Source organism: Acanthaster planci, linkage group LG17, assembly GCF_054643075.1.
Source record: "Acanthaster planci isolate LZ-2023a linkage group LG17, COTS_SCS, whole genome shotgun sequence".
NCBI lineage: Eukaryota > Metazoa > Echinodermata > Asteroidea > Valvatida > Acanthasteridae > Acanthaster > Acanthaster planci.
The window spans coordinates 1059388-1082169 of record NC_141793.1 but is presented as its reverse complement, the minus strand read 5'-3'; the positions used below and the strand labels follow the sequence as shown (position 1 = coordinate 1082169).

Below are 22782 nucleotides of genomic sequence, written 5' to 3'. Positions count from 1 at the left end.
GTGCCTCGTTGCCAGTGCTTTGTACAGAAGTAAAATTAAAAGCTATATTCAGCATAGTACCAACAACGAACACTCAATTCTGTCAGGGAGTTCAGTGTTGAGTACAATTCCATATCTTCCCCGTACTTCCCTGCAGTGGTGACGCAAAGTATACGCCCCCTGATATTTTTTTTGCGGATCATTCGTGCCGTGGCTGCGCGGAGCGACCTTCGCCCCCTCTCGACCTGCAGATACTTTGCTTGTTACCAGTATATCCCGTGTGTTTACGATAGTGAACAGAGTCAGAAACAGGGTTTCTGCTCGAGTCAACCCGGACGTGGTTTAGTCGATGAAGAAACCCCGAGTAATAACGGGTTTTGCAGTTTAAGGAGCTGTAGGCCTGATTCATCTTATTCTTAGCTGAGCCTGCAAGATTCCAAAGTATCGCTGCACCTAAAACTGTTCAGGAGTGAAGTTTGTCGTCCGAAGTCAGGACACTCAACTATCATGTGCACAGGAAGTTTTCAGCTTAACTTCACACCGAATTCACCAGTCGAGCAAGCGGCGAGCAAGTCAATTTGAAGAGATTACTGTGAACTTTAGGCGTTTATGTAATAAAAAGCCGGCTCATTCTATACTTCACGTACGTTGAACGGAACGATGGAGGAACCAGACCAAGGAGGTACCAGACTAGACCCTCGAATCAAGGTGAGTTTCATAGTCATCACTGGATAATATTACAATAATATTCAGAGATGGTTTTTCTCCAACGAAATGGCGTGATAAAGCATGGTTCGTCCTTGTTTTAATGGGTTGAGGACCGTTGTGTTCACAGTTCATGTGAAGTGCCTGATGAACAGCCAATCGAAGTTGGGGGAGGGGGCTGTCGTGTTGCCCCACCCCCGATGCTAAGAGTCATTATGTGTTCACTTCAGAAAACATAGGCCTATCATTTTCTTTGTGAGGACATAATGGATTCATACATGTAGAATCGGGTTTTCATTCACGGTAGTTACTTATGCACAACTTGAAAAATTACTGCGTATGAAACTGATATCCATTTCATCATTTCAATGTTAAGATAATGTTTAGAGTGTAAGTAGGCCTACTATTTATAGACCCGGCCTATAGGCAGTGCGTCAGTTCAAAGGGCCCGTTCACTTAGATTTCTGGCATTTCGCTCTCGAGGGGAAAACTAAATTCACCGGCACCTTTGAACTTGAAAGAACAATCAGTCGTAAATCCTTACTGTGACACGCTGTGCGGCTTTGAATTATACGCAACACTGATACAATATCCTAGTACGAGTACGAAGTAAGACTGACACTTTCATTGTTTTGCAAGCATTTAACACCCATGACAAGTGGCATCGGCTATATAATTAATCTGAAACTTCGTCATATCCTGTCTCTTACTGTAGTGGAAAGACTCTTACGGAAATAGCCTGGGAAGTACCTCTGTAGTACGTACCACAACACGACCAGGCTATATCTCTGTTATTATTTTCCCCGAAACAATAGCTGCTAATTTTATTCGGCAGCACTGCTGAAATGTATAGTTTCGGCAGCACTGCTGAAATGTATAGTTTTAACCTAACCCACACGTCAAACAAACAAAAACGACTCAGATCTCTGGAAACTTATTCCAACTTGTTTGCAACCGTCCGAAATTCCAAACTGTATGCCACGTTACAGACTGCTACTTCTAAACTAATTGTTAACAAGTTCTTCCTTCCCCCCAAATATATTTTTTTGGTGAAGAATGTGCAACTCATTGTTCCCTTTGAAAATAATGGGACTTTATAAAGCATAGTTTTCACAAATCACAGTTTTGAACTCGATATGTTATGCTGTGTTACTTCTGTCAATGCATTGGTACACACAACTCACGAGACCATTGACAGAGTAATGTGAAAATAATCTAGACGGTAATTTCCGATGCCATTCGGTGGTGTTTAGTTTCTGACAAGGTCAAAGTTACTACAGCCCAAGTAAAATATCCTGCATGCTTCACGGTGTGATATATGATTGTGCCTGTGATGACTTTAGCACCGAAAACAATTAGCCAGATCGGTATTCGAATAGCACCTGCCCAAATGAAGTGCGTCCAAGGTCATTCGGACAAGTGTGCGAGGTCTGCCCCATCAGCAAAGCCCTGCACAAGCCACTCGCGCGCATGCCTTGTTCCCGAATGACCTTGCTTTTGAAATACCAAAATTGGCTTACTGCCCTTTGCACGCCCAGCGCTCGTGCAAGCAAAGGAAATTGGGCAAATCTTGAACACTTGTATGTAGATAAATCCGAAGAGACGCCATTCCTTCTGGGTGCGCCACCACACTCGCGCACAGGTTTCATTTTGAGCGCATGAGCGCATTTTGACAAGTCATGACCAGATAGAAAGATAATAATAATTAAGCTATCCCTATCGGTCTGAGAGAAATTTAACGCGCGCGTGCCATCTGTATGTGAACAGGATGCCCCCCAGTAATGGCTTCTAACTCTGGTCGTCAGATTAGTCTATACTTCAGACCATTTTTGCATGAGAAAGAATGAACTTCAAATGACAACCGAGTTTGAGAAATTGAAAATGGAAGAAACATGGAGACAAAGATATATCTGATTTGGATGAGGACAGCATGTTCATTGTAAACTTCATGCATGTGTTTATTTTTACATTTATGAAACCAGGGTGAACTAGACAAGCTGAACAGCACGTCGGAGGAAATCAATCGCTTGGAGAAAGAACTTGATGTGAGTTGAATGAGAACTTGGTACATCTTTCGTCCAGTATTCTGTCAAACTCTAAATTGGTGTGGTTAAAAAGAAATAGGGAGGGAAGTGGCCTGGATTTAATAGAACCTAGGTGCAAGTATATTGGTATAATTTGTATCCAATAGAAAGGGTCACTCTACAATTTCAGAAGCTGATATTTTGATAAGCGTGTTTCCTTCATGAATGCCACAGAATTGGCGATGAACATGGATAATATAACCAAGAAAACATAACAATCAACAATGGAAAGAACTGCAGGAACATATCTATCTAATAGCGCAGGAGGGTTTTAAAAGCATCCCCAGTTTGCTCCGAATTACACTCTTGGTAAATCACGACCTGCTACAGACTAACTCGGCAACCAGAACGTGCAAGTTCGGTATGGGGAGTGAGTCTATCACTCGATGTTGACGAACGATCGATGTGTTGCCTCCAAGTTTTTGCCTCTTTGGCGTTCCATAATTTAAAAAGGAAAGGCCAATCGAGAACAATCTACACGTACGGCCGCGCAGCCTTGGGAAGACGTTATACTCGACTCCATGGACAGCGTGCGCGTTCCTACAGGTTGCACTACACCAAATACGCGCCCCTAACAGTGCAAAAATCGGACCGAAATAGCGCCGCCTTCATTTTCGGCATGCACTGCTGGAACTCGAAGCCACTGCGGTGACACCACGCCCACGTGCAGCTGGTGCGCACGCGTTACATCCTGTTCGACTAAGAAGATGTTGCAAAAGTGCGCGCCGGTACTCAAGTGTAATGACTCATACTTTTACTCGGATTAATTTACGAGATTCTCCTTTGTGAATCCAGGATGCGAGGCAACAATTTCGCATCACTCTTACTGAGTCCTCCCATAAGCTGAACGACGCGGCCAAGCGATGCGGCAAGTCAGTCAAGAAAGCCAAGCCATACCACGAGGCTCGACTCAAGGCCAAGAGGGTAATGACGACTTGGTCACATTACACTCGCACTAACAATAAATTTAAAATTACAAAAAACTGCCGAGTTAATTTCAGATGGTGTAGAATCTCTATCGGATGGATTATGCCCGCTGGTGCCTGAATGCATGTAGGCATTATGCTGGCAAAAACGCTCCAGGTCTATGAGGCGGATGTCAGAATCGTATTTGCTTTGGGGAAGGATAATTTGCAAGTAGACAGTTGAAGACCAGCTTTCCAAAAAGTTATAACAGTTGCAGCTGGAAAAAGTATGAGGTAACTTTTTGACCAGAAATTCTAAACACTTGTGAAGAGAAGTGCAAAGTTTGCCTAAGAAGGCGTTGTGATTGGCATACGCACATCACACTGTTCGAATCTTTTATTAGCAAGTTTGTATACAGAGTCTTGTAACACTATCATGGGAAGCCAGAATTCAAATACTTACCCATTATTTTCTGACACCAAGGCCCACGAGAAGGTGCAAGAGGCAGCGTACGCCTACCAGCGGGCCGTGGGGATGGTTAGGGCAGCGAAAGAAACCATCACTATTGCGGAGGAAACATCCATGCAAGGCAACAAGAAACGAGAATTTGATTCGGCGCTGCAGGAGATGTTGAACCACGCTACGGTCAAGGTGAGCTAGCGCTGGGGTTTGAGAAGAGAGCGAAAATGACTGAATGATGCACAAGCAACGAGACGAACAGGCCAGTTTGGTATTCCAACAGCGCATGCCCAAAATGAAACGCCTCGGAGGTCTGCCCTATCAGCGCAGCCCCGAACACAGATCCACGGGCGTGCTTTGTTCCCAAGTGACATTGGGTATTTCTGACATCCTAAACTGGTTAATTGGTCTTGTTACTGCAGTTGAACATGGCTGAACAGGAGAAGGTGGGAGGTCAGAAGGAACACCAGCAATTATCCAAGGCCTACGTCAAATCTCTAGCTAAGGTTGAACAGCTCGCCAAGAAGTTACGGAAGAGCATCGCCAAATCAGCGTGAGTAGAGCTGGTGATGAAATCAGCATGTGAGACACGAGGTCTCCCGGGAACAAAAAAAGCAAAAGTACATTGTAAATTCAGAGACTGAATTGATTAATTATTGCCTTGATTGGATTGATTGATGGAATTAATTACGAAATGATTTTTTGAGAAAATAGTTTCCAAAATTTCACGCCAATACCGAGAGAAAAATGGAACACGGTCACACAGAACAAAGAGAGGCTCATCCATTTATGTCTATCCTGATTGATGGTGGATGAAAATTAAATCAAGTAAACTGACAGACAGATACGCACAGCCTAACTGTACATTCTTCATTAACGCGCTAGAGGTCTTTAATCTCTCCTGCAGAGCTTACTACGATCTCAGGGATGCCTTCTATTCCCGTCTAGAGAACCTCAAAGAGTCGGTAGAGAATCGCCAGAAGCTCTTGGCCAAGTGCAAGAAGCGGTATCGCGAGGCTCTCCGAAACCTGGAGAGGATCTCTGAAGACATCCACCACAGCAGGCAGCTGCAGATAGAGGCATCGCCGTCGCTGCAGGAGAGAAGCGCTGGGGTTGGAGCTGAGAGCGAGACGGAGCCTGGGAGAAACAGTGATGAAGAGGATGACCTATTCACCTCAACAGAAGGTGAGGTTAGAATGGTGATAGTGAGGTGATGAGGATGTTGATTGTTGTCGTCATGAAGCTGACGCGGACGCGGGCGTTTAAATTCACTAGAGATCTTGATGCTCTATGGGCAAAATTAAGAGTAGCATACATTCATCAACTTTCACAAATTATCTAATTTAATTGCAAACAGGCGGCCAAGATGAACATGGAGACCAAGAGCAAAATGTTCCAGTGCGTGGAGCCGAAGGAGGTGCTGGCACCTCTCGTCATTCCTCGTCGCATTCCTCCTCACCAGAAGACGGTGATCCTCAGTCACCACTCCTTACTGAGCACGGTCTACCGACCCTTAGTCGCAAAATACAGCGAGAGGGATCGGACCCTGACTTCTATAAACCAAAATCAGCCATAGCCAAACTGCCTGGAATTCTCCCAGAGGAGCAGGAGGTGATTGAAGCGACCTATCGAGGTTACAGGTCTTTCGATTCCGAACTGACCCAAGAGGAAGTCACTGCATTGCAGCAGACGTTGCCGTCCCAGGCCAGAGGCTCGGGGACCCCGGTCATCATGATCGACTCTCCCGAGGGGGTGACCGGCGAGCTTGAAGACGAAGGCAGTGACGAGGATGAGCTGGAAATCTATGAGCCTGAGGAGATTGAGATGTCTGAGTTTGCCAACGAGGGCAGCATTGGGAGTGACGTCGGCGAAGGCGAAAACAGCGTGGAGATGAAAGCATTTGAGCAGGAAACTCAATTAAACGGTGAAGTAGACCAGACGTCTTTATCAGAGAGCAGTGAGGACGACAGGGATATGGAAGAAATCTTGTCAAAAGCCAATTTGCTTCAAGACGCAGCCGGCAATTCAGAACTGAGCAAGCCTGAAGTGTCTCTCAGCGACGACAGCCAACTAGAAGGAGTCGAGGATGGCCGAGAGGGCTCGGTGGAGGCTAGACCACGGAGCATGTCCTTTGGGTTTGAGAAGACATTGTTGGATGAAGACCATTTTGAGAAGCCAGACCTTCTGCCAAGTCCAATTCAGAAATTCCAGGTGTCGGACCTAGACAGGCCGAGTTCGCCAGCGCTATTCCAGTATCGCGCCTTAGAACATAAACAAGACGTACGTCAAGCAGACGACAACAGCGCCTTCACATACACGCCCGTTGTTTCCAATGACGACGCAGCAACAACCAATAACAATCAAGACGCCAAAAACGATGAAACTGACTGACCAATCAATGAAGAGATGCGACAGCGTGAAATCGTCCTATCCATAATTGTCGTGTTGATTTTGTCGCTTGTCTTCGTGAGTTTGCAAATCGTATTGACAGAGAGGCTCCGTTAAATCCATAGCAACTAATGACAACCAGTATTTCAAGAAGAAAAATAACTATATAAAAAGTTTGACAAAGCCGTAGAGAGGTGCAACACAATACAACATTCGCAAGCCAGAGGCCCTTGTACAACTTGAGGATTTATCTTTTTCGCTATACATGTAAGAACTACACAGTATTCATTATGGTATACATGTACATAATTTACTTTTAAAATAACGGTACATGAAAATGTAATTCAGTCTGTCAGATGACACCAAATCAACATCATCCCTTCTAACATGGCAAGACAAATATCGATGGTTTCAGTATTACTTTTGATTATAAAAAAATTACAAAAAATAAATCATTCGTGCACAGCAATGTATTAAAGAGCCCCCAAATAAGGGGACCTACCAACTCTTTGATCACTCTCTTACGGTTATTGGGGGGGGGAGAGAATATCTTCAACTGTTAGTCAGTACAAAGTTATCATTTAAAACGGGAACTGGGAACCATCTATAGTAGCTTTGGGTCCATTAACCACTGAGGTAGATGGAACATGATGTACCGTGTATTTTCAAGAACGCTACAATATATACGTCATCATTCCTGATAGCATTACAATCCAAGTCGACAAAATGACGACTAGGGATGCGAGTCATGGGTTGAGATAATAACAGGGCACACTTCCTAGATGCACCACCAACTCTAAAGTGGTCCGGCTGCAATCAATTTAAATATGTCAGAGGTTGGAAATTAATGAAAGCAAATTCAAGAAATCCAATCCCAGCAAAATGTATGGTGACTGCTCTTTGAAGTGATCAAAGAATTCAAACGTTTCCATTAATGTGCCCCAGGCTGCCATTAGAACAGAGGGTCAACATTCTCACTAATGGATGTGAAAGGTATCTTCATCATTTCTACAGAGCACAGAACACAAATGCCATTCCGATCCTACAAGCAACACCTGGTTTTCATTTTATAGTTTATCTCGAAACGAATCAAGGTGGACATGGCTTGTCGAAATGAGCTTAAAAATATCTGATACAAAGTGCAAACTACAGTACCGTCTATTATTATGTAAAACATAGTCCTTATTTATATGTCACATCAGAATAACTTCATTATTTCAGAAGTACATGTTTATTATTATTAAAATACGTTTTGCTAATAATACCTATAATTAAAAGTAAACATTTCATGAAGCATGAAAACTTTGCAGTTGACACGAAAGCTCTATCATAATCGTTTTGAATACCAAATGTGGCTACGCCGACCTCAGCATACCGCTGCTAAAAATCACAGATTAAAAATCTGATTTTAGTAACTACCGGGGTGTAATTTTAGAGGCATGGATCCAAGGGCTGAGGACTTGAGTTTGAGGGAGGTGCGGTGGGGGGGGGATATATACATTTAATGTAATCCCAAAATTTTTCTTATCTGTTCAGAGGTATCAACCATTTAGTGCAAACGAGGATGACACTCGCCACAAAAAAGCTCTTTAAAACGTGTTATGTGATAAGCATTACTAGAAATAAATCGCTGGTGTGCTACACCTCTGAGGTTTAAAGTCGAGAAACTTTTGTGAGTTGCCTGACTACATGTTCATTGTACATATATGATACGTCTGTTATTCAGTGACAGCAAGAGGTGTGTTTTAAATCAGCCTCCTCTGATAAATGTTAACAAGAGTTTCGGCGTCATGAGTTTGTGAACACGCTTGTACCTCCATACAAGAATGTAGGCATATTGCTCTAGCCGGTAATCATTGATCAGGTACAATACTGAAATTGTCACATTCTTTGGGCCTCTCCAGCCAACGCCCTAGGCCCTCCGACAGAAATGTGGCTTTTAGGATCTTTTTACATTCTTGATAAGCCTCTGCTTTCTCCTTCACCTCACGATAAGTGTTACCAACTTTGAAGTTCTGCTGAGGCTTTTCTTTGGAGACATTCCCTTTGCCCTGTTTGTCTTTTTTTGAGCTGCTACCTCTTTGGGGGGACTGCTTGATGGAACCTCCAGTGGTTTGACCCTTGCTAGAAGGAAACTTGTTCATAATGACCATGTAAGTAGAGAAGAGCTTCTCTTGGGAGACACGAGATGAGCTGCCATCCTCTTTCAATCCTTTATCAGTTTTAATCACCTCGATATTATCCAAATCAATAATCCAGTTGATGCTGAAGTTTGGTGCTTTAGCAGCCGGTGAGGCACCAAAGGGGCACTGGCTTGGTCTGCTGGTGCCCACCATCAGAGGTTTATTCAACTTGTAGCCTCTTGGTAAGTCTGGGAGGTCTGTGAGGCGCCCATACAGGGCTCTTGGGAGGTGATCAGGGTGGTACTGCATGCCCAAAACCACACTGGAGAGGTACACTGGTGCAATGAGGTGGCTCAAAAGTGCACCTTGAATTCCTAGGACATTCCAGCTGGCTACCTTGTCACTGCAAGTCATTGTAAAGAGGCGTTCAGGAGCTGCGGTGGCTTTGCCAGTCAGAGGAATTGTGCTCTCTCCCTGCTTGATCTTGGCACGGAGGATGCCTCTAGCTCCTCTGCCAGGATGGACATCATTGTGTCCCATGTTGCGCTCCTCTTTGATGAAACTTGAAGCATCTCCACAAGGGGGGCAGCTGATATACAGATGAAACCGGATTCCTTCCTTTAACTGCAGTATCCCACTGATGCCACCATCAAAGACGGATGACCTGGGGTTCTTTTGGTACTCTAGGAGCTGTTCCATAAGGTACCTCTTCAGGCAGCGACGGGCAATGACCTCGGCATGACAATCATGAATGATTGTGCCTTTTGTGTGAGGCTCCTCAGCTAGAGGACACTTGGTTCCCGTTGCTAGGCAGACAACTTTCAAGCTTTCCACAGCTTCACCGTCTGACTGCACAATCCCGGCTAGCACCTTGTACTTCAGGTATCTATGCTGTCCATCATTGAGGGTAACCTCACGGAGCTTAGCCTCAATGAGGTTTTGGATGAGGTTGGCACAAATGAGAGCCTTCTGGGCAGACCAAGTAGAGTATAAAACACTCGGTGTTGGCCGAGTCCTGGCATATAGAAGCCCGTCATTATCAGGTGACTTGATGCCAAAAACTGTAAGCAGAGCTTTCCGAGCGATTGCTTCTTTGGCTTCTTTTTTTTTCTTACCCTCTGCAGTGAAGATCTGCCCATCTAGCTGGATACTCATAACGTAAACTGGCTCATGAGGTGGTCCACTCTTGTCGACCATGCTGAAGTCCAGTGGAGTGACAGTCATCTCATTTAGCATCTGGACTGGGTTCTTGTGAGAAGGTGGCTCAAATTCATCTTTTATATCTGTAGGAACTAAAGAGAATTCAACAAGGGACTCATAAAGAACGACAGATGGTTTTTCTTAGCCGTCTTAAAATTAATGACTGCACAGTTAAACTGCGGGTCAGAAACAACTGCCAGTCAAAATGCTATTGAAATAGAAGTTTTGTGTTTGACCACGACACAAATACACAACCATACTATTACACAAGCTAGGAAATATCAAGGTCTTTTTAATTCACTTGTTTGAATAATCTATAACATACTACTCAGCACGATCTAACAAGTTAGCTTCTTAAAAATACATATTTTTGACAGCATGCCTTAGAGGTTCAATAGATATGCTCACTTGTCGGAATTCAATTTGCAAATATCTTTGTTGCTGCATCTCCCGCCCCTTAGAATAAAAAATTGTTTTTTGAAATTTTTTTTAGTCTACTTCAGACTGTAAAACAATGCATGCATGCATTGGTATTGAATTATCTACTGAACAGATGAAACAAGTTCATTTTAAAAAGTAAGGTTTTTAAAAAAGTAGTATCTACATCTATAAACAAAGGGGTTTTGACAACTGATATTCAAATTCTACAAACAACATACAGATGACATATGAAATTGAAAAAAGAAGCCACTTTCTCTAACCCAAACAAGAAGAAATCCACATGAAAACAAAGGAGACAAAGACCAATCCATTGTCATTCATTCATTCATTTCAGCAGCTGACAAAGCTTAAAATCTTGTCAAACCTCAAGGATGGAAGACCAACGACAAACTGACTTGTCCAGCCAACCAGAACCTTGCTAATCAGAGTTTACAGTTTTTATTTGATGAGGGTGTACTTTGTATACTTGCCAAAGATACACGATTGAAATAGAAAGCATGGAAAGGATCTCTCCAAACTATATGTACCTCAAAGAAGTTCTAAGGATGTATCTAGATAAAATTATGACATAAGTAAAGAAACGCTGCAGCTATAATACAGGAAATGATTTGCATTATATCCATGAATACGTTTAAAGAAGATGCTAATAGTTCGCATATTTGTAATTATAAATTCAAAGCTTAGTTATCATGATTTACCGATGAGTGCATCGGGCGGTTTTTGAGCCATCGTCTTAATGTAGTAGAGGGCATTACGAGCCGCGGTGGCATGAGCGCTGTCCAGCCTCTGACCAGTGCCATGACACACAGCCAGGGGTGAGGTCTGTAATTCCACCAGGCACTGGTACTGATTGTTGGGGCCAGGTTCAGGGAGGTCAATGTATCTGGTCGCAAAGTTTTGTTCGACGGCTATCAATTGCAGTATCTGGCAGGATTGGGCATCTGCAAAGGCAGAAAGAGTTACTTAGAGAGCCAGTTTTGCTATAACTATTTTGACCAGCTACAAATGTTGACTGCTAGGCTTGCAGGTGGCACTTTTTCTGTCATTTTTGGTAAAGATAAACATGTTTTTTAATTAATTCACATTTGGTTTTGGGTTTAATTGAACTATGGATAAAGATTAAACTTCTGAAGAAGTTAGCTGTTTACCCTTTTATTCCAAGAAAAGAGGGTAAGATTAGGGATACCTAAGTTAAGAGGAAGAAGTTGCAGTCAGTGTGTTTGTTTCTGTTTTCTAATGCAGATGATCAGCTTATAAAGCACAACCCACCAGAGTGACATCAGACTTAAAGAAAATTTTTTTTGTGCAAAACATTTTGGCAAAGCTGTGCTAACAACGGTAAATTTACTTAATCCTGGGATAACACTTTCAAACAGTGAGTGTGAATCCTGCATGATGATGGAAATAGTTGTGCCCTTGAGCAAGGTACTTTACAATAATCATTTCTGACCACAGAGGGAAAAAAGGTCCACTGTAGGTTGTTTTGGCTGTTATGTTGGACTAGCTACAAATTTTAGTTTGAAGAAAAGTAATCAAGGCTGAAAGGCTGGGGCGGCAGAAAATAGCATGATCCATGGTCAAAGCGTTCAGCAAATTGATGGAAAATGAACCTGTTGGTATGATGTTACATTTATCTTCACATGAGGGACAGCAGTGAGTGCATACATATAGATTTTTTTTTGCCCCATAAACCACTGGCCATGCTAAAATGAAGAATGAATGCTTAACACCACACAATGACGACACAGCAGACAAACACGACACAGGTAGCACTCGCTGGGTTTCTGCAATGCTTTTGAGCGTACTCTATACGTCACATCTACACATGTACACCAAAATGAAAGTGCAGACACAAATGACAAATGAATGGAATACTGGCAGGTGCATGGAGGTATCAGAGTGGTTCTGAAACTTAAAACGTCCCGGTTCTTTTGGAGGACCTCCATTGGAACTTTGCCTGTCCCTGCCAGAAACAAGTAGTTTTGTTGCATGTTTCCAGTTGGAATGAAGTGTCCTGGATTAGTATGTTATTCCATGTGAGGATAGTAGCTGTTCCATATCAAACCGAGCGGTACTCCAAGCTGGAAGGGAAAGGTCTCTGCCCAATTTCACAGAGCTGCTTCACAGTATAGCAGAAAAGTTGTTCTTACTGTAGCAGAAATATTAGCTGGCCTCAAGCTCTATTTTATAGATGTGATTGGCAGACCTGCCAACCTCTTGAATCACAAAACTGTATTCTGAAAATTCAAAAGTAGTATTTTTCATTAAAAAATTGTATTTTGCAAAAATGAGAAAAGGCCTATTCCTCCACGTGAGCGTTTTGACCACTTGTCTGGATTGGGTCTAGTCCTGACAAGATTGCGCCAACACTTCTTAACGCATAAAATAATCACATGAGAAATGCATTATCGAGGTTGAAGAGTGATATGGCCCTATTCCCCCTTTATTGATCACGTTTTCAAATTTTGAAATCTTGAAATGCACATCGCTAGTCCAGGCTTTTGGAATTTCCTGGTGCTGAATTGTCGCCTGCTCGCTGGCCGGCTGTAAAATGCCTCCCTCCTTTTTTCATTTCTGCAGATTTTTAACTTGAGGATCAGTCTTGTCAAAGATTGCATCCAAATGGGACCCTCTTTAAACAATCCATACACAGGTGTTGTAATGGACACGTTGATGAGTCTATGTCCTAAAATTGTTTGAAATCTCATAAAAAACGATGCACACGGAATCTGTAAAAGCTGTGCAATAATGTACAACACAATTTCCTTTGCCCTGCACCACTTGCCGGGCACGAGGCCTTCTATTGCGGTGAAAGCGGAAAAATTAGTAACTTTATTTCAAGCCGCATATTTACGGAGGACGTGAAACGTGGGCTACATAAAATACTGGAGACTGTTTGTCACTACTTCCATTGACGCACAAGCAGCTTTGAAGAGTTCCACTAATGCAACATGAATATTGACATTTCATGGGCAGCCAATAACGTCGGATGATTACTGGATGCTGTTTACACATGAGGCTCGTACACGTGCATGCTTACCCTGTACTCACGTACATGTACATTGTACATGTGCAAACGTTCAAGGCTGTATATTTCTAGTATAATGTGCACTCGCAATCGTTGAACTACATTTTTTTTTCAGGCGTGTCAATATCGTCAAAACCCATATTTTATGGGGGAGAAAACGTACGATCGTATGTTCCAGAATTTCCCAGCTAAATCGTACCAGTTGGCAGGTCTGGCTTGTTGTTAACCAGTTGCACATGCACAGAGTTTTCTGTTGTTAAATGTACATCTTCTCTAGCTCAGTTAAGCAAATTTTCCTCTGAGGTTAGCATGCCTTTGGCTGTGCTTGCTGCTTACGTTCTCCATGTTCTATGCAAAGCCTCTGTGACCGCAAAGTCAAGTGCTTAGCAGTGCCATGAAACTGGGCAATGGAGTTAGTGCAGGCACCTTAGGGATAAAGCCTGACAACTGCCAGAGCCTTCAATAGGAGCAGGGAAGCATTCTAAGTGAAACGTTGCAGGTGTTCAGAGTCATGAGATATTCCCTCAGAAGAAGTTTTCAGAGGAATAACCATCACATATCCTCATGATTATGGTTATGTAAGAAGAGAGAGGGAAGTTTCAAAAATAGGGTACCAACACAGAAGAGGTACAAGAGAAATGGGACCCACCTGGGAAGTTGAGAGGGTTGTTACGGAGTCTGTCGATGTTCTGTCCGACAGCGAACTGCAGCGAGCAGCCAGTTGCTTTGGCAGCTGGTGCATCTGCAGCCTGTTTCTTCTGTCGAATAAGGCAATACAATTTAAATTGTCATCACTCACTATTTTTAAGGAAACTTTATTGTAAATTTTTTTGTGATCAGAGTAATTTTGGAGTAAGGCTGCACTAAGGAAAGGAAAGGAATTTAAGATGGCAATTCAGAAGTTGAGTGAGAGGAAGAAAACTGAAGAGTGTGTTTCTGAGCAAGGACAGATGGAGTGAGACTCAAATCAGGGATCAGGAATTAGGACATGAGTGGTTGTTAACCTTAAGTCCTCAATAACTTTGCTCACAATCTTCCTAAATCCTTCAAATTCTTCCAATGTGCATGGAATCAGTGACACAGTTTTTGTACTTTCAAGGGCATCAAGCTCTATGCCCAGTAACAGAGGCTGGGCTCTACCTCCCTCAATATGGCAAAATCTGTTGAAACCTCTTGGTGGATTTTGGTGGATCTGGTTGGGGCAGGTTAAAGGATTGCTGATGAACAACCTCAAACAGCTCACATGATCTTTGTCACGTGACCTGCCAAGAAGAAAAGACATGTCCAAGTGCCCGAAACTGGAGGTAAACATCAAGTCTGAACAATGCATCCTCATACACCATGAATTGTAGCCCTTGTACCTTGGACTTGGTGGTTCCGGGTTCGATTCCTGGGTCTGTATCTGGTGGCAAGGCTTTGATTTTTTCCAGCATAGCCTTGGCGGCTGTGCGCTTGGCAAGACGTTTACTTTTGTCTGTTCCTGTGGACACAGGGGCCAAGGAAAAAAATTAGATTACAAACTATGGACGTGGAAGAGACTTTGAAACATCAGCAGGAAACTTGGCAAACGTTATCCAGTACCTTCATATCTATAAACAGGATGTACAGTATATGTTAACAACAAAATAGTCAACCTTGCTCTTTGAACTATGGACGTGGAAGAGACTTTGAAACATCAGCAGGAAACTTGGCAAATGTTATCCAGTACCTTCATATCTATAAACAGGATGTACAGTATATGTCAACAACAAAATAGTCAACCTTGCTCTTTGAACTTTCCCACGGTGACTCCAATTACAAAGCTTCTGTCATGTGGGGGTCCTGTTTCTTCAATCTCATCATATTCCGGCCGCCTCCAACCGAGGAATGTGACTAGCTCTTGAAGCTGTCCCACAGGGTTGGGAGGGTCAACCCTTGATGCATGAACAGAAGGGAGGAAATAAAAATTTACAATTAGGAGAAATCAAGGTTTTTACTCACAAATGGTGTTCATCTCCAATAATTGAGAATACAGTGAATATTTAGGAGAAGTTACAAGACTGCAAAACAGATGTCCAGAGTTCTGTATTGACATAAGTAATTTTGCTTTAAACACCAAACAATACTATTTATCTTGTTTATTATTAAATTCTTGATCATCAGAAAAAATTAAGATATATTTTAACATGTAGATTGAATTGATGACTTTCATGCAGAGGGCATCCTGTCTGATGGACTCAGGAAGGTTCTTCAGCAAAAGTAAGGTAGGGACTAAGGAACACCATCCCACCAGTAACTGGGAAGCGAGGCTTAGAAGGGGTCTGGCGGGGGAGGGGGGCAAAAGACCTACGTTTCCGCTTTGACACTGTCTAGTTTGGGGATCTCCACTTCCCACTGTTGCAAGACGGCCTCAGCGGCGGCTTGCTTGGCGCTCTTCTTGCTCACTCCTTCTCCTGTGAAGGAAAAAGATGAGCGACAAACTCACATCAACGCTATCTCCACCGTCCATGAGGTAAACTTCAAAACATTGGAAAATTAAGATAAATATTTACTTTGTGATGTTTTGATAGCTACTTATATGAACTTTAAAATGAGAGACATTAAATACCTTTCCATCAAGTGTATGAACTGGATACTGGACAAAATGGCAGAAAGATTTCTTGATACGAGGGGTACTTATTTTCCCCTAAATGTATCTATTAGCCATCTGAGAGCAATAACATGATCTAAAATGTTGAATTTAGCAAGGAAGATATTGAGGTACATGTACATGTAAGCCCTGTGCTTGCCGGCAGAAAATACTTGTGGAATTTTTCAGACCAGTCTCATAGGGTTGGTGCACAGGGTGTCAAGTGGCGTTTGAACTTGGAATTCTTTCCAAACTGGCTTTCTCTCATTGCGTACCAGGAGTGAATGGACAGATGCAATGTTTAAACAACTGGCAAGGTCCAACGTAGCTTGAGTTTGACCTACCTGTGCCTACTGTTTGTCCAGCTGTACAGTTGATGGTGAATTTAGGTTGGTGGGATAGGCCCTCCTGACTGATGGTGTTATAGATGGGTGTCATGCCCTGCCGAGCACAGTGCTCCTGCAGTATGCTGACTGCCGTCTTGCAGTTTGCCATCTTGAATGGGAGTCTGGTCAGAGGGGTGCGGAATGACTATGCATGAGAGGGCAGGATATGTTGAGAAATATTAATTACAATTCAAGAACTGTTTCACCATTGTCGGCATTTGGGGGGCCTAAGGCCTAAGTGGTTAGGGTTTGTAGTTTCCAATCATAGGGTCGGGGGTTCGAATCCAGCTGGTAGCAGCATGTTATGACCTTGGGCAAGTCACTTTACCTCTCTCCATTCAGGAGTAAATGGGTACCTGTGAGGGCAGACACGATTATGTTTAGCCGTTTGCGACGAAATGGCAGCATCAGGCTAATATACTCCCCAGAGAGCTGAGATAGTTTCAGGAATGTTCAGATGATGTGAGCCCAATGTGCAGGGATAATGATAATAAGCACGTGCAGACATTCCGTAATATGCGCTATATACACGTAGTACTGTACTAGTGACTACCCACGTGATCAGGTCAGATGACAGATCCATGCATCCATGATGTCTACGCACGATGTGCATGTAATGATTGACTTTTATCTTTAAAAAACGACAAAATTTTAACAAAAATAGTATTTTTGGCTTAACTTACCGTCCAGCTTCGTGACAATGTTGCTGGCAAGCAAGGAAATTCTTTCCTGGGCCTTAAATTCTGAATAAAAATTACTCCTATTTTGTCAATGTCTCGACTTCGCCTTCGGTTTCTTATCTTACATCCGGTAACTTTATAAAGCGCCACCAAGAGACAAAACGCCGCCTTTTGGTGTCGACGCGCTGATTGGTTGATTACAATTTCTGTTTTTTCTCTCGTCTGCATCACATGGCATCAGCAGAAACCTTCATCACATTCACATGGGACGGGTAAATATGCTGCACATTTCCATGAACTTTTGCTGTGAAATTTGTCTATCATGTCTCTAATTCTTTAGTTTGCAGCCAGTGACTGAGATAGCAGAATACCATAGTGTTATGTGAGTCGGCTTGAAATAATTGTCGGAAATTGTCATGGACGAAAGATCTGAGTTATTCCATACATGGACATGATGGAGGTAGAAAAGACTCGATCTGGTTCTGTTTTCCTTCCTCCTTGACCAGACCCCTTCGTCATGGGTCTAGCACTGCTAGTAGTACTAGTATTACTAGGCTGGCCGCTGGGCTTCAATCCATTCATCCAGTACCAGTCCTCAAAAATATTGCACACATGGCTGATCGATTTTGCTTGCTCGGAGCGCGCGCAATCACGGACGTGACAGCTCTAGGCTAGGGCAGTTTTTAAATTTAAGTTCAGTGACAATGAAAGTACAAAGCGACTGTCCACTCAGAAAGCACAGGAATATCTACCTGCTCTCCAGAATGGGGCACCATGCAAGCACACTTACTGTACAGTGTAGGCCTTCATGTAGTCGTCTAAGACTTTCAACATACATGACGGCGACATTGACAGAAACTGACTCAATTATGTAGATTATAGTTTGCCCAATTGTAATGTTATCATCTTGCAAATTTGTACATTTACTTGCAGATTCCTTCAGCACTGTCATGACTGTCTTGTATGTTCGTGACCAGAGGGCAGATTGTTAGTGAAGATGGCAGTCAGTATTTGGTTTTCCGCACCTAGCAAGGAACTTAAGCGACTTGTTCGTACATGCATTTACTTTACAACACAGAGTCTCAACCCCCAACATTTTAAACCATCCTACCTGCTTGATGAACTAGCTTCAAGAAGTAAACATATTGCAGTCAATTCTAAAATAGCTAATTCCACCCTAAATACCGAGCAGTGTGCTACAACGTCCAATCAAAGGGAATTGTCAAAGTGTAGAGAGCGACACCAAGGTAAAGCGAACATGAAATGGCCCAGTATGCTCTTCCACCAAAGAGGTTTGGACACTAGCATTGACTGTAGACTCCTCAGTGTTGGCCACCAACTTACATGTAGATGGCTACCAGGCAGTGGAATTTCAACGCAACCAATGAGGCTCTTCCACGGGAGCAGCACCGTCTGGGCTGGGCATAACAAATGGTCCAAGGTGAAGCACATCAAGGGCCCTAAAGATGATCAAAGGAGTATTGTCTTCAACAAACTCATTCTGCAGATGAGGATTGCTATAAGAGGTATGTTTATTTATTATGCAAAGACACTTGTTTCATATGCTACTCATTGGCCTGTTTACTGTTAATATATGAACAGACTGTGTGAAGGAAGCAAAGGAAAAACCCACACGAAATCAAAACCCCAAAACTTAAAAACAAAAGACCAACATATTCTTGAGAGAATTGAAGGAAAGGCAGCTTCCAGGACCTCCCAACAACGAGCCTACCCCAAACCCAGCCTCTTTACCCAGCCTTCCAAAGTGAAGGTCATCCAACTTCAAACCAACCCACGCCAACCCAACCACCAATCCATCCCTACTTACAATGCTAACTGTTTGGAAATCCATCTAACTTACATTGATTTACCTTGTTTGTTTTCTTCAAGTCCTCAAAAATGTCAAATTATTTAATTTATATTTTTTTTGTCTCTTTAGAAAATGGACCAAATCCTGAATTGAATTCTGCTCTGGCAGGTTTAATATCCCAGGCCAAGTCAAAAGCTATGCCAAAGTCGACAATAGAAGGGGTTCTCAAAGCTCCTGTAAGTACAGTGCAAACGGCATGCATAAGAACATTAGAGCATAACAACGTATTGAAGATTTGGAGTATTTCCCTAATTATGGTGTGTAGGAGAGCCGCCTAAATGGACAGGGACATTTTGCTTTAACATACCTCTACAGACCTCACTGGCACTAGAAGTGGGGGGTTACTTGGGGGTAATAGCCCCCTACTTTTGGCAGGTCCTTTAGTGAGCTGTGCCTGATGGTCTCACAAATGCCCCCCCCCACTTTGAAAACTGTTCTGCTGCTTCTGTCTACAGTATATGATGAAATTTAAGAAGCATCTGTCAACGCCTTTGTTTGCATTTTACAAGTGGCTAAATAAACCGTCACTCAGTCAAAATGACTGAGAACCAGTCTCCATCAGTACACTTTGCCTTTCATTTTAGCTGGTAACCTACTTTAGTTGGACTAATATTTTCTCTGCTTAGCAGAATTCTGTGCCATGCAGCTCTATGAAATTGTGCAGTGTCCAAACTATTTGGTTAGGGCTTTACACATGGTCCTGTGTGAAGTGGCTGCAGCCAGCACCATGGAATCATGCGCAATGTCAAGCCATAGCCAAGTAATTCGGACACTGCCTTGGCTGCGGCTGATTCTGATCCTGTGTCCACTGTGTATGAAGGCTAAGAGTGCAGACACACAGCTGCTGTTGGAGGCACGAGGGCCAGGCCAGTCATGTCTTCTCATTGATGTCTTGACAGACAATGCCAGAAGGACGAGGAATGAGATACAACGAATCTTACAAAAGAATGGGTGAGGCCGATTTATCAGTCGTAGACTCAGGGGTGAGATTTCTCAGCTTTTTAGCTGATTTCAGCTTTTTTTGTTTTGGATTTTAGCTTTATTTCTTCACTGGCTATGTACAAAAGCAAAGGAGATTTTAAGAGTTCAGCTTCTTGATGCCTTTTCAGCTGTTTCAGGTATTTTTATCATTGGTCAATCTTATCCCTGTAGACTCTACACAGTAGCGTATCCAGTAGTGTGTTCCCCCCCCACTCACCTTTGAGATAATTTTATTAAAAGGAATTGCTAGTTTGGGCATTTTAGAAAATAGTACTGCCCCCATTTTTTGGGGTATGGGTGAAGTTTTTTTGCTGAACCCCCCCTCACTAAAAATCTGAATTGCTACTGGTTTATTTTGCAGGAGTTGTATACTCTAAAATTGGACCCATCTTGCACCATTAGTTCTGTTAGTTATATCATGTAACGTGAAGTACCAAAAAATTGCTGATGGGTACATACCTGTAGAGATACATACTTCAAAAATCTGAATGTTAGTTGCTGCTATTGAAGCATTTTTCTGATCATTGTAGCCTGCCTCGCTGGGAGAATAAATCCAAAACAAGTACAATAACTTTGAAATAGATTCCAGTGTATAAATATTTGTGCATTGCTTTTTTGTTTTCAAATCGTTCCAGAGGAGACTTTGGCACCAGTCTCTATGCCTTCACAAGGAAGGGCGTGGTCAAAGTGTTACCACAAATGGAAGGTCAGGAGAAACCGTTGACCCTTGACCTTGCTGAGGAGGTTGCCATCGAGGTCGGTGCCGAGGATGTGCAGGAGACAAGTAACGAGGACGACACTGCCCTGTTCATGGTGAGTGTGGTGAATATTTGTTCATGGATTTACCTGGCAGCCCCCCTGGATTTGAACCCAGGGGGGCTTGGGTTTTTGAGGCAAAATACAGGAATAGTAAAAGCAGCCGATGAATGGCAAGGGCTGCATAAAAATGCAGCAACCATGTGTCTCCAGAGAGCGTGTGAGCGTAGAGTCAGATCCCCTCGCCAACTGTTTTTCTGCTCAAATGTTAAAGCCTAGAAGTGCTTATTTTCTGACTCTAACAAAATTGGGATGCTGCATCAATCTTGAATTTATTAAGTGTTGTCCAAGAACATGCACAATCCTACTAAATTTGGGGTTACATGCCCCTTTTAAGAAATTGATCTGTAGGTCACTGACTCAACAGAATCAATAAGTTTTATTAAAAGGAAAACAGTTGCCCTTTTTGGAGGGGGAGGCTGACACCCCCTTTAATTCACTATTCAATTTGTGTTTTTGTGCTTATGTGTGTATTATTTTGTTTTACTGTTTTTCCTTTGTTTTTTTAATTTTGACATTAGTTTTTGTCTTTTATTTTGCTCATTCAGTTCATCTGTGATTTGGGGGATCTCCGAACAGTCCGCAACAATTTAGCTTCCTTAAATTATGCCGTAGAATCCTCTTCTTTTGAATACCTACCAGAAACCACGATAGCGTTAAATGATAAGAGCCTAGAGGACACATTTCTGCTGATTTCGCTCTTAAACGATAATCCAAATGTTGTAAGGGTCTATGATAACGTGGAGAGTTCTGGCTGAAAGGTTGAGGTGTTAAAACTTGGGCTACTGTTTTCAGTTGGGCTGATTTAGCTAGAATGACATCAGTTGGGAGGGAAGGAATGTTACACGTGGGTAGGTAATGTAATGCGAAGAATAACACATCACAAAATCACCATAAATTTGATGACAAATTCTTCCATTAGAGCCTAGTGTTAGAGATGAATTTATTAGCAACAAATAGCAAATAGTTTGAGACAAACAGGACAAGGAAAAAACAAACAAATCAATGGAGGTATACGTTTCACTGCCCAGAGTCGTGCCACCAAAGAATTATGTGGTCATTTTTGCTGATGGTCTAGTGTCCAGCTTCTCAAATCTGTACCCGTCATGCATACAGTCAGGAAAATGTCTACTGTATGGAGCTGAACTTTTTCAAGATGTGCTTTATGTCGGGTAAGGGAAAAACCTGTCATGAAAAGATCTAAACTGTGGCGTGCATTTCTTTTGTCGGTTGTTTTTGCTCTCTTGCTTCTTTTAGAGTGGGACATGACAATTTGGATGTCTGTGCGAGCAAAAGTTTCTCTTTAATTGTGAAGAATGCACCCCAAACGGAAGAAAATGGTTCTTTTCGAGCCCATGTTTTGATGCGTGACTGCACCTGCTTGAGTGTTGATTAGTAGGGATAAAATATTCAACGATGGCTGTTCATTGTCAATTGGGACAGTACTTCCAAATCATGTTTCTCAGAATTAGTTTAAGGTTAAATACAGGAGGCATGGACTGAAAATGATACTAAGCAAAAGCAGAAATATAGCTGTAACATGTAGCCGTTAGAATCGGCGTACTTGTATACCTGGCACCGCGTAGAATTTGTTTTGTCTTCCTTAATCTTTGTTTAATATGAAGTACATTAATATGACAAAATGTTATAGAATAAAGAGTCGTAAATTCGAGCCTTTATCATGGTGCTGTTCATTCAGTCTAACTACAAAATGAATTTGGGTGCTACATTTTCCCCCAAACTCTGTAATTTAAGATAAATCTGAAAATCACAAATTTACTCCTATTTTAAGGCACTCCAATGATTTTTGGGGAAAAAAGATCTAACAAGAAAGATGATGACAGTTAAAAATCATTGTTACTTAAAGTTTCTGGGACAATTCTCTAAAATCTGTGATGTTCTTTTCGCATAACTGCCGAAAATGTCTTGACTGATTTGTGACGTTGCCACGAAATCCTGACAAAATAGCTGGAAAATAAAATAAAATAAAATTTTTGTACCTTTTAGTTGTAGCGTTAATCCCAAGAGAAGGGATTTCGCTGTCCAATCCAATAAAACTGTATAAATATTTTATTCAGTGCCACTTTGTCCTGGTTTTGTATAAACGGGTCACATTTTCGTATGTAGA

General features: G+C 42.4%; 3 protein-coding genes across 8 annotated transcripts; 2 read left to right on the top strand and 1 right to left on the bottom strand.

The window, feature by feature from the left end:
- Positions 1-254: 254 nt before the first annotated feature.
- Positions 255-8188, top strand: LOC110976386 (uncharacterized). The gene is made up of 7 exons (XM_022229600.2): positions 255-687; positions 2667-2729; positions 3564-3692; positions 4158-4325; positions 4556-4686; positions 5041-5318; positions 5491-8188. Exons 1-7 carry the CDS (start codon positions 640-642, stop codon positions 6522-6524), a joined length of 1851 nt encoding a protein of 616 aa, XP_022085292.2. The 5' UTR covers positions 255-639; the 3' UTR covers positions 6525-8188.
- On the bottom strand, positions 6734-17139 carry LOC110976367 (double-stranded RNA-specific editase 1-like). Of its 3 annotated transcripts, none has more exons than XM_087148188.1 (8): positions 16991-17139; positions 16266-16452; positions 15643-15745; positions 15075-15226; positions 14675-14793; positions 13963-14071; positions 10984-11226; positions 6734-9936 (listed from the first exon to the last, which is right to left on the bottom strand). In XM_087148188.1, exons 2-8 carry the CDS (start codon positions 16414-16416, stop codon positions 8375-8377), a joined length of 2439 nt encoding a protein of 812 aa, XP_087004314.1. In that variant the 5' UTR covers positions 16417-16452; positions 16991-17139; the 3' UTR covers positions 6734-8374. The 3 variants fall into 3 exon arrangements, with proteins under 3 accessions (XP_087004314.1, XP_087004315.1, XP_087004316.1); XM_087148189.1 differs by having other exon boundaries at positions 6734-9927; XM_087148190.1 differs by having other exon boundaries at positions 16266-16429; positions 16991-17124.
- A 16-nt stretch (positions 17140-17155) lies between these two features.
- On the top strand, positions 17156-22727 carry taco1 (translational activator of cytochrome c oxidase I). 4 transcript variants are annotated; one of them, XM_087148192.1, is made up of 7 exons: positions 17170-17259; positions 17921-17936; positions 17981-18513; positions 18927-19033; positions 19678-19808; positions 20474-20651; positions 21203-22727. In XM_087148192.1, exons 3-7 carry the CDS (start codon positions 17985-17987, stop codon positions 21410-21412), a joined length of 1155 nt encoding a protein of 384 aa, XP_087004318.1. In that variant the 5' UTR covers positions 17170-17259; positions 17921-17936; positions 17981-17984; the 3' UTR covers positions 21413-22727. The 4 variants fall into 4 exon arrangements, with proteins under 4 accessions (XP_022086222.2, XP_087004318.1, XP_087004317.1 ...); XM_087148191.1 differs by lacking the exon at positions 17170-17259 and adding an exon at positions 17273-17447; XM_022230530.2 differs by having other exon boundaries at positions 17156-17259; positions 17921-18513.
- Positions 22728-22782: the final 55 nt, after the last annotated feature.

Coding starts and splice junctions, on each gene's coding strand:
- LOC110976386 (XM_022229600.2), top strand. CDS start 640: ATGGAGGAACCAGACCAAGGAGGTACCAGACTAGACCCTCGAATCAAG. Junction 4,326..4,555: donor TGAACCACGCTACGGTCAAG/GTGAGCTAGCGC, acceptor TTGTTACTGCAG/TTGAACATGGCTGAACAGGA. Junction 4,687..5,040: donor AAGAGCATCGCCAAATCAGC/GTGAGTAGAGCT, acceptor TCTCTCCTGCAG/AGCTTACTACGATCTCAGGG.
- taco1 (XM_022230530.2), top strand. CDS start 17,985: ATGGCAGTCAGTATTTGGTTTTCCGCACCTAGCAAGGAACTTAAGCGA. Junction 18,514..18,926: donor GATGAGGATTGCTATAAGAG/GTATGTTTATTT, acceptor TTGTCTCTTTAG/AAAATGGACCAAATCCTGAA. Junction 20,652..21,202: donor ACGACACTGCCCTGTTCATG/GTGAGTGTGGTG, acceptor TTGCTCATTCAG/TTCATCTGTGATTTGGGGGA.
- LOC110976367 (XM_087148188.1), bottom strand. CDS start 16,416: ATGGCAAACTGCAAGACGGCAGTCAGCATACTGCAGGAGCACTGTGCT. Junction 14,794..15,074: donor GGGAAAGTTCAAAGAGCAAG/GTTGACTATTTT, acceptor CTGTGTCCACAG/GAACAGACAAAAGTAAACGT. Junction 14,072..14,674: donor CCGGAACCACCAAGTCCAAG/GTACAAGGGCTA, acceptor CTTATTCGACAG/AAGAAACAGGCTGCAGATGC.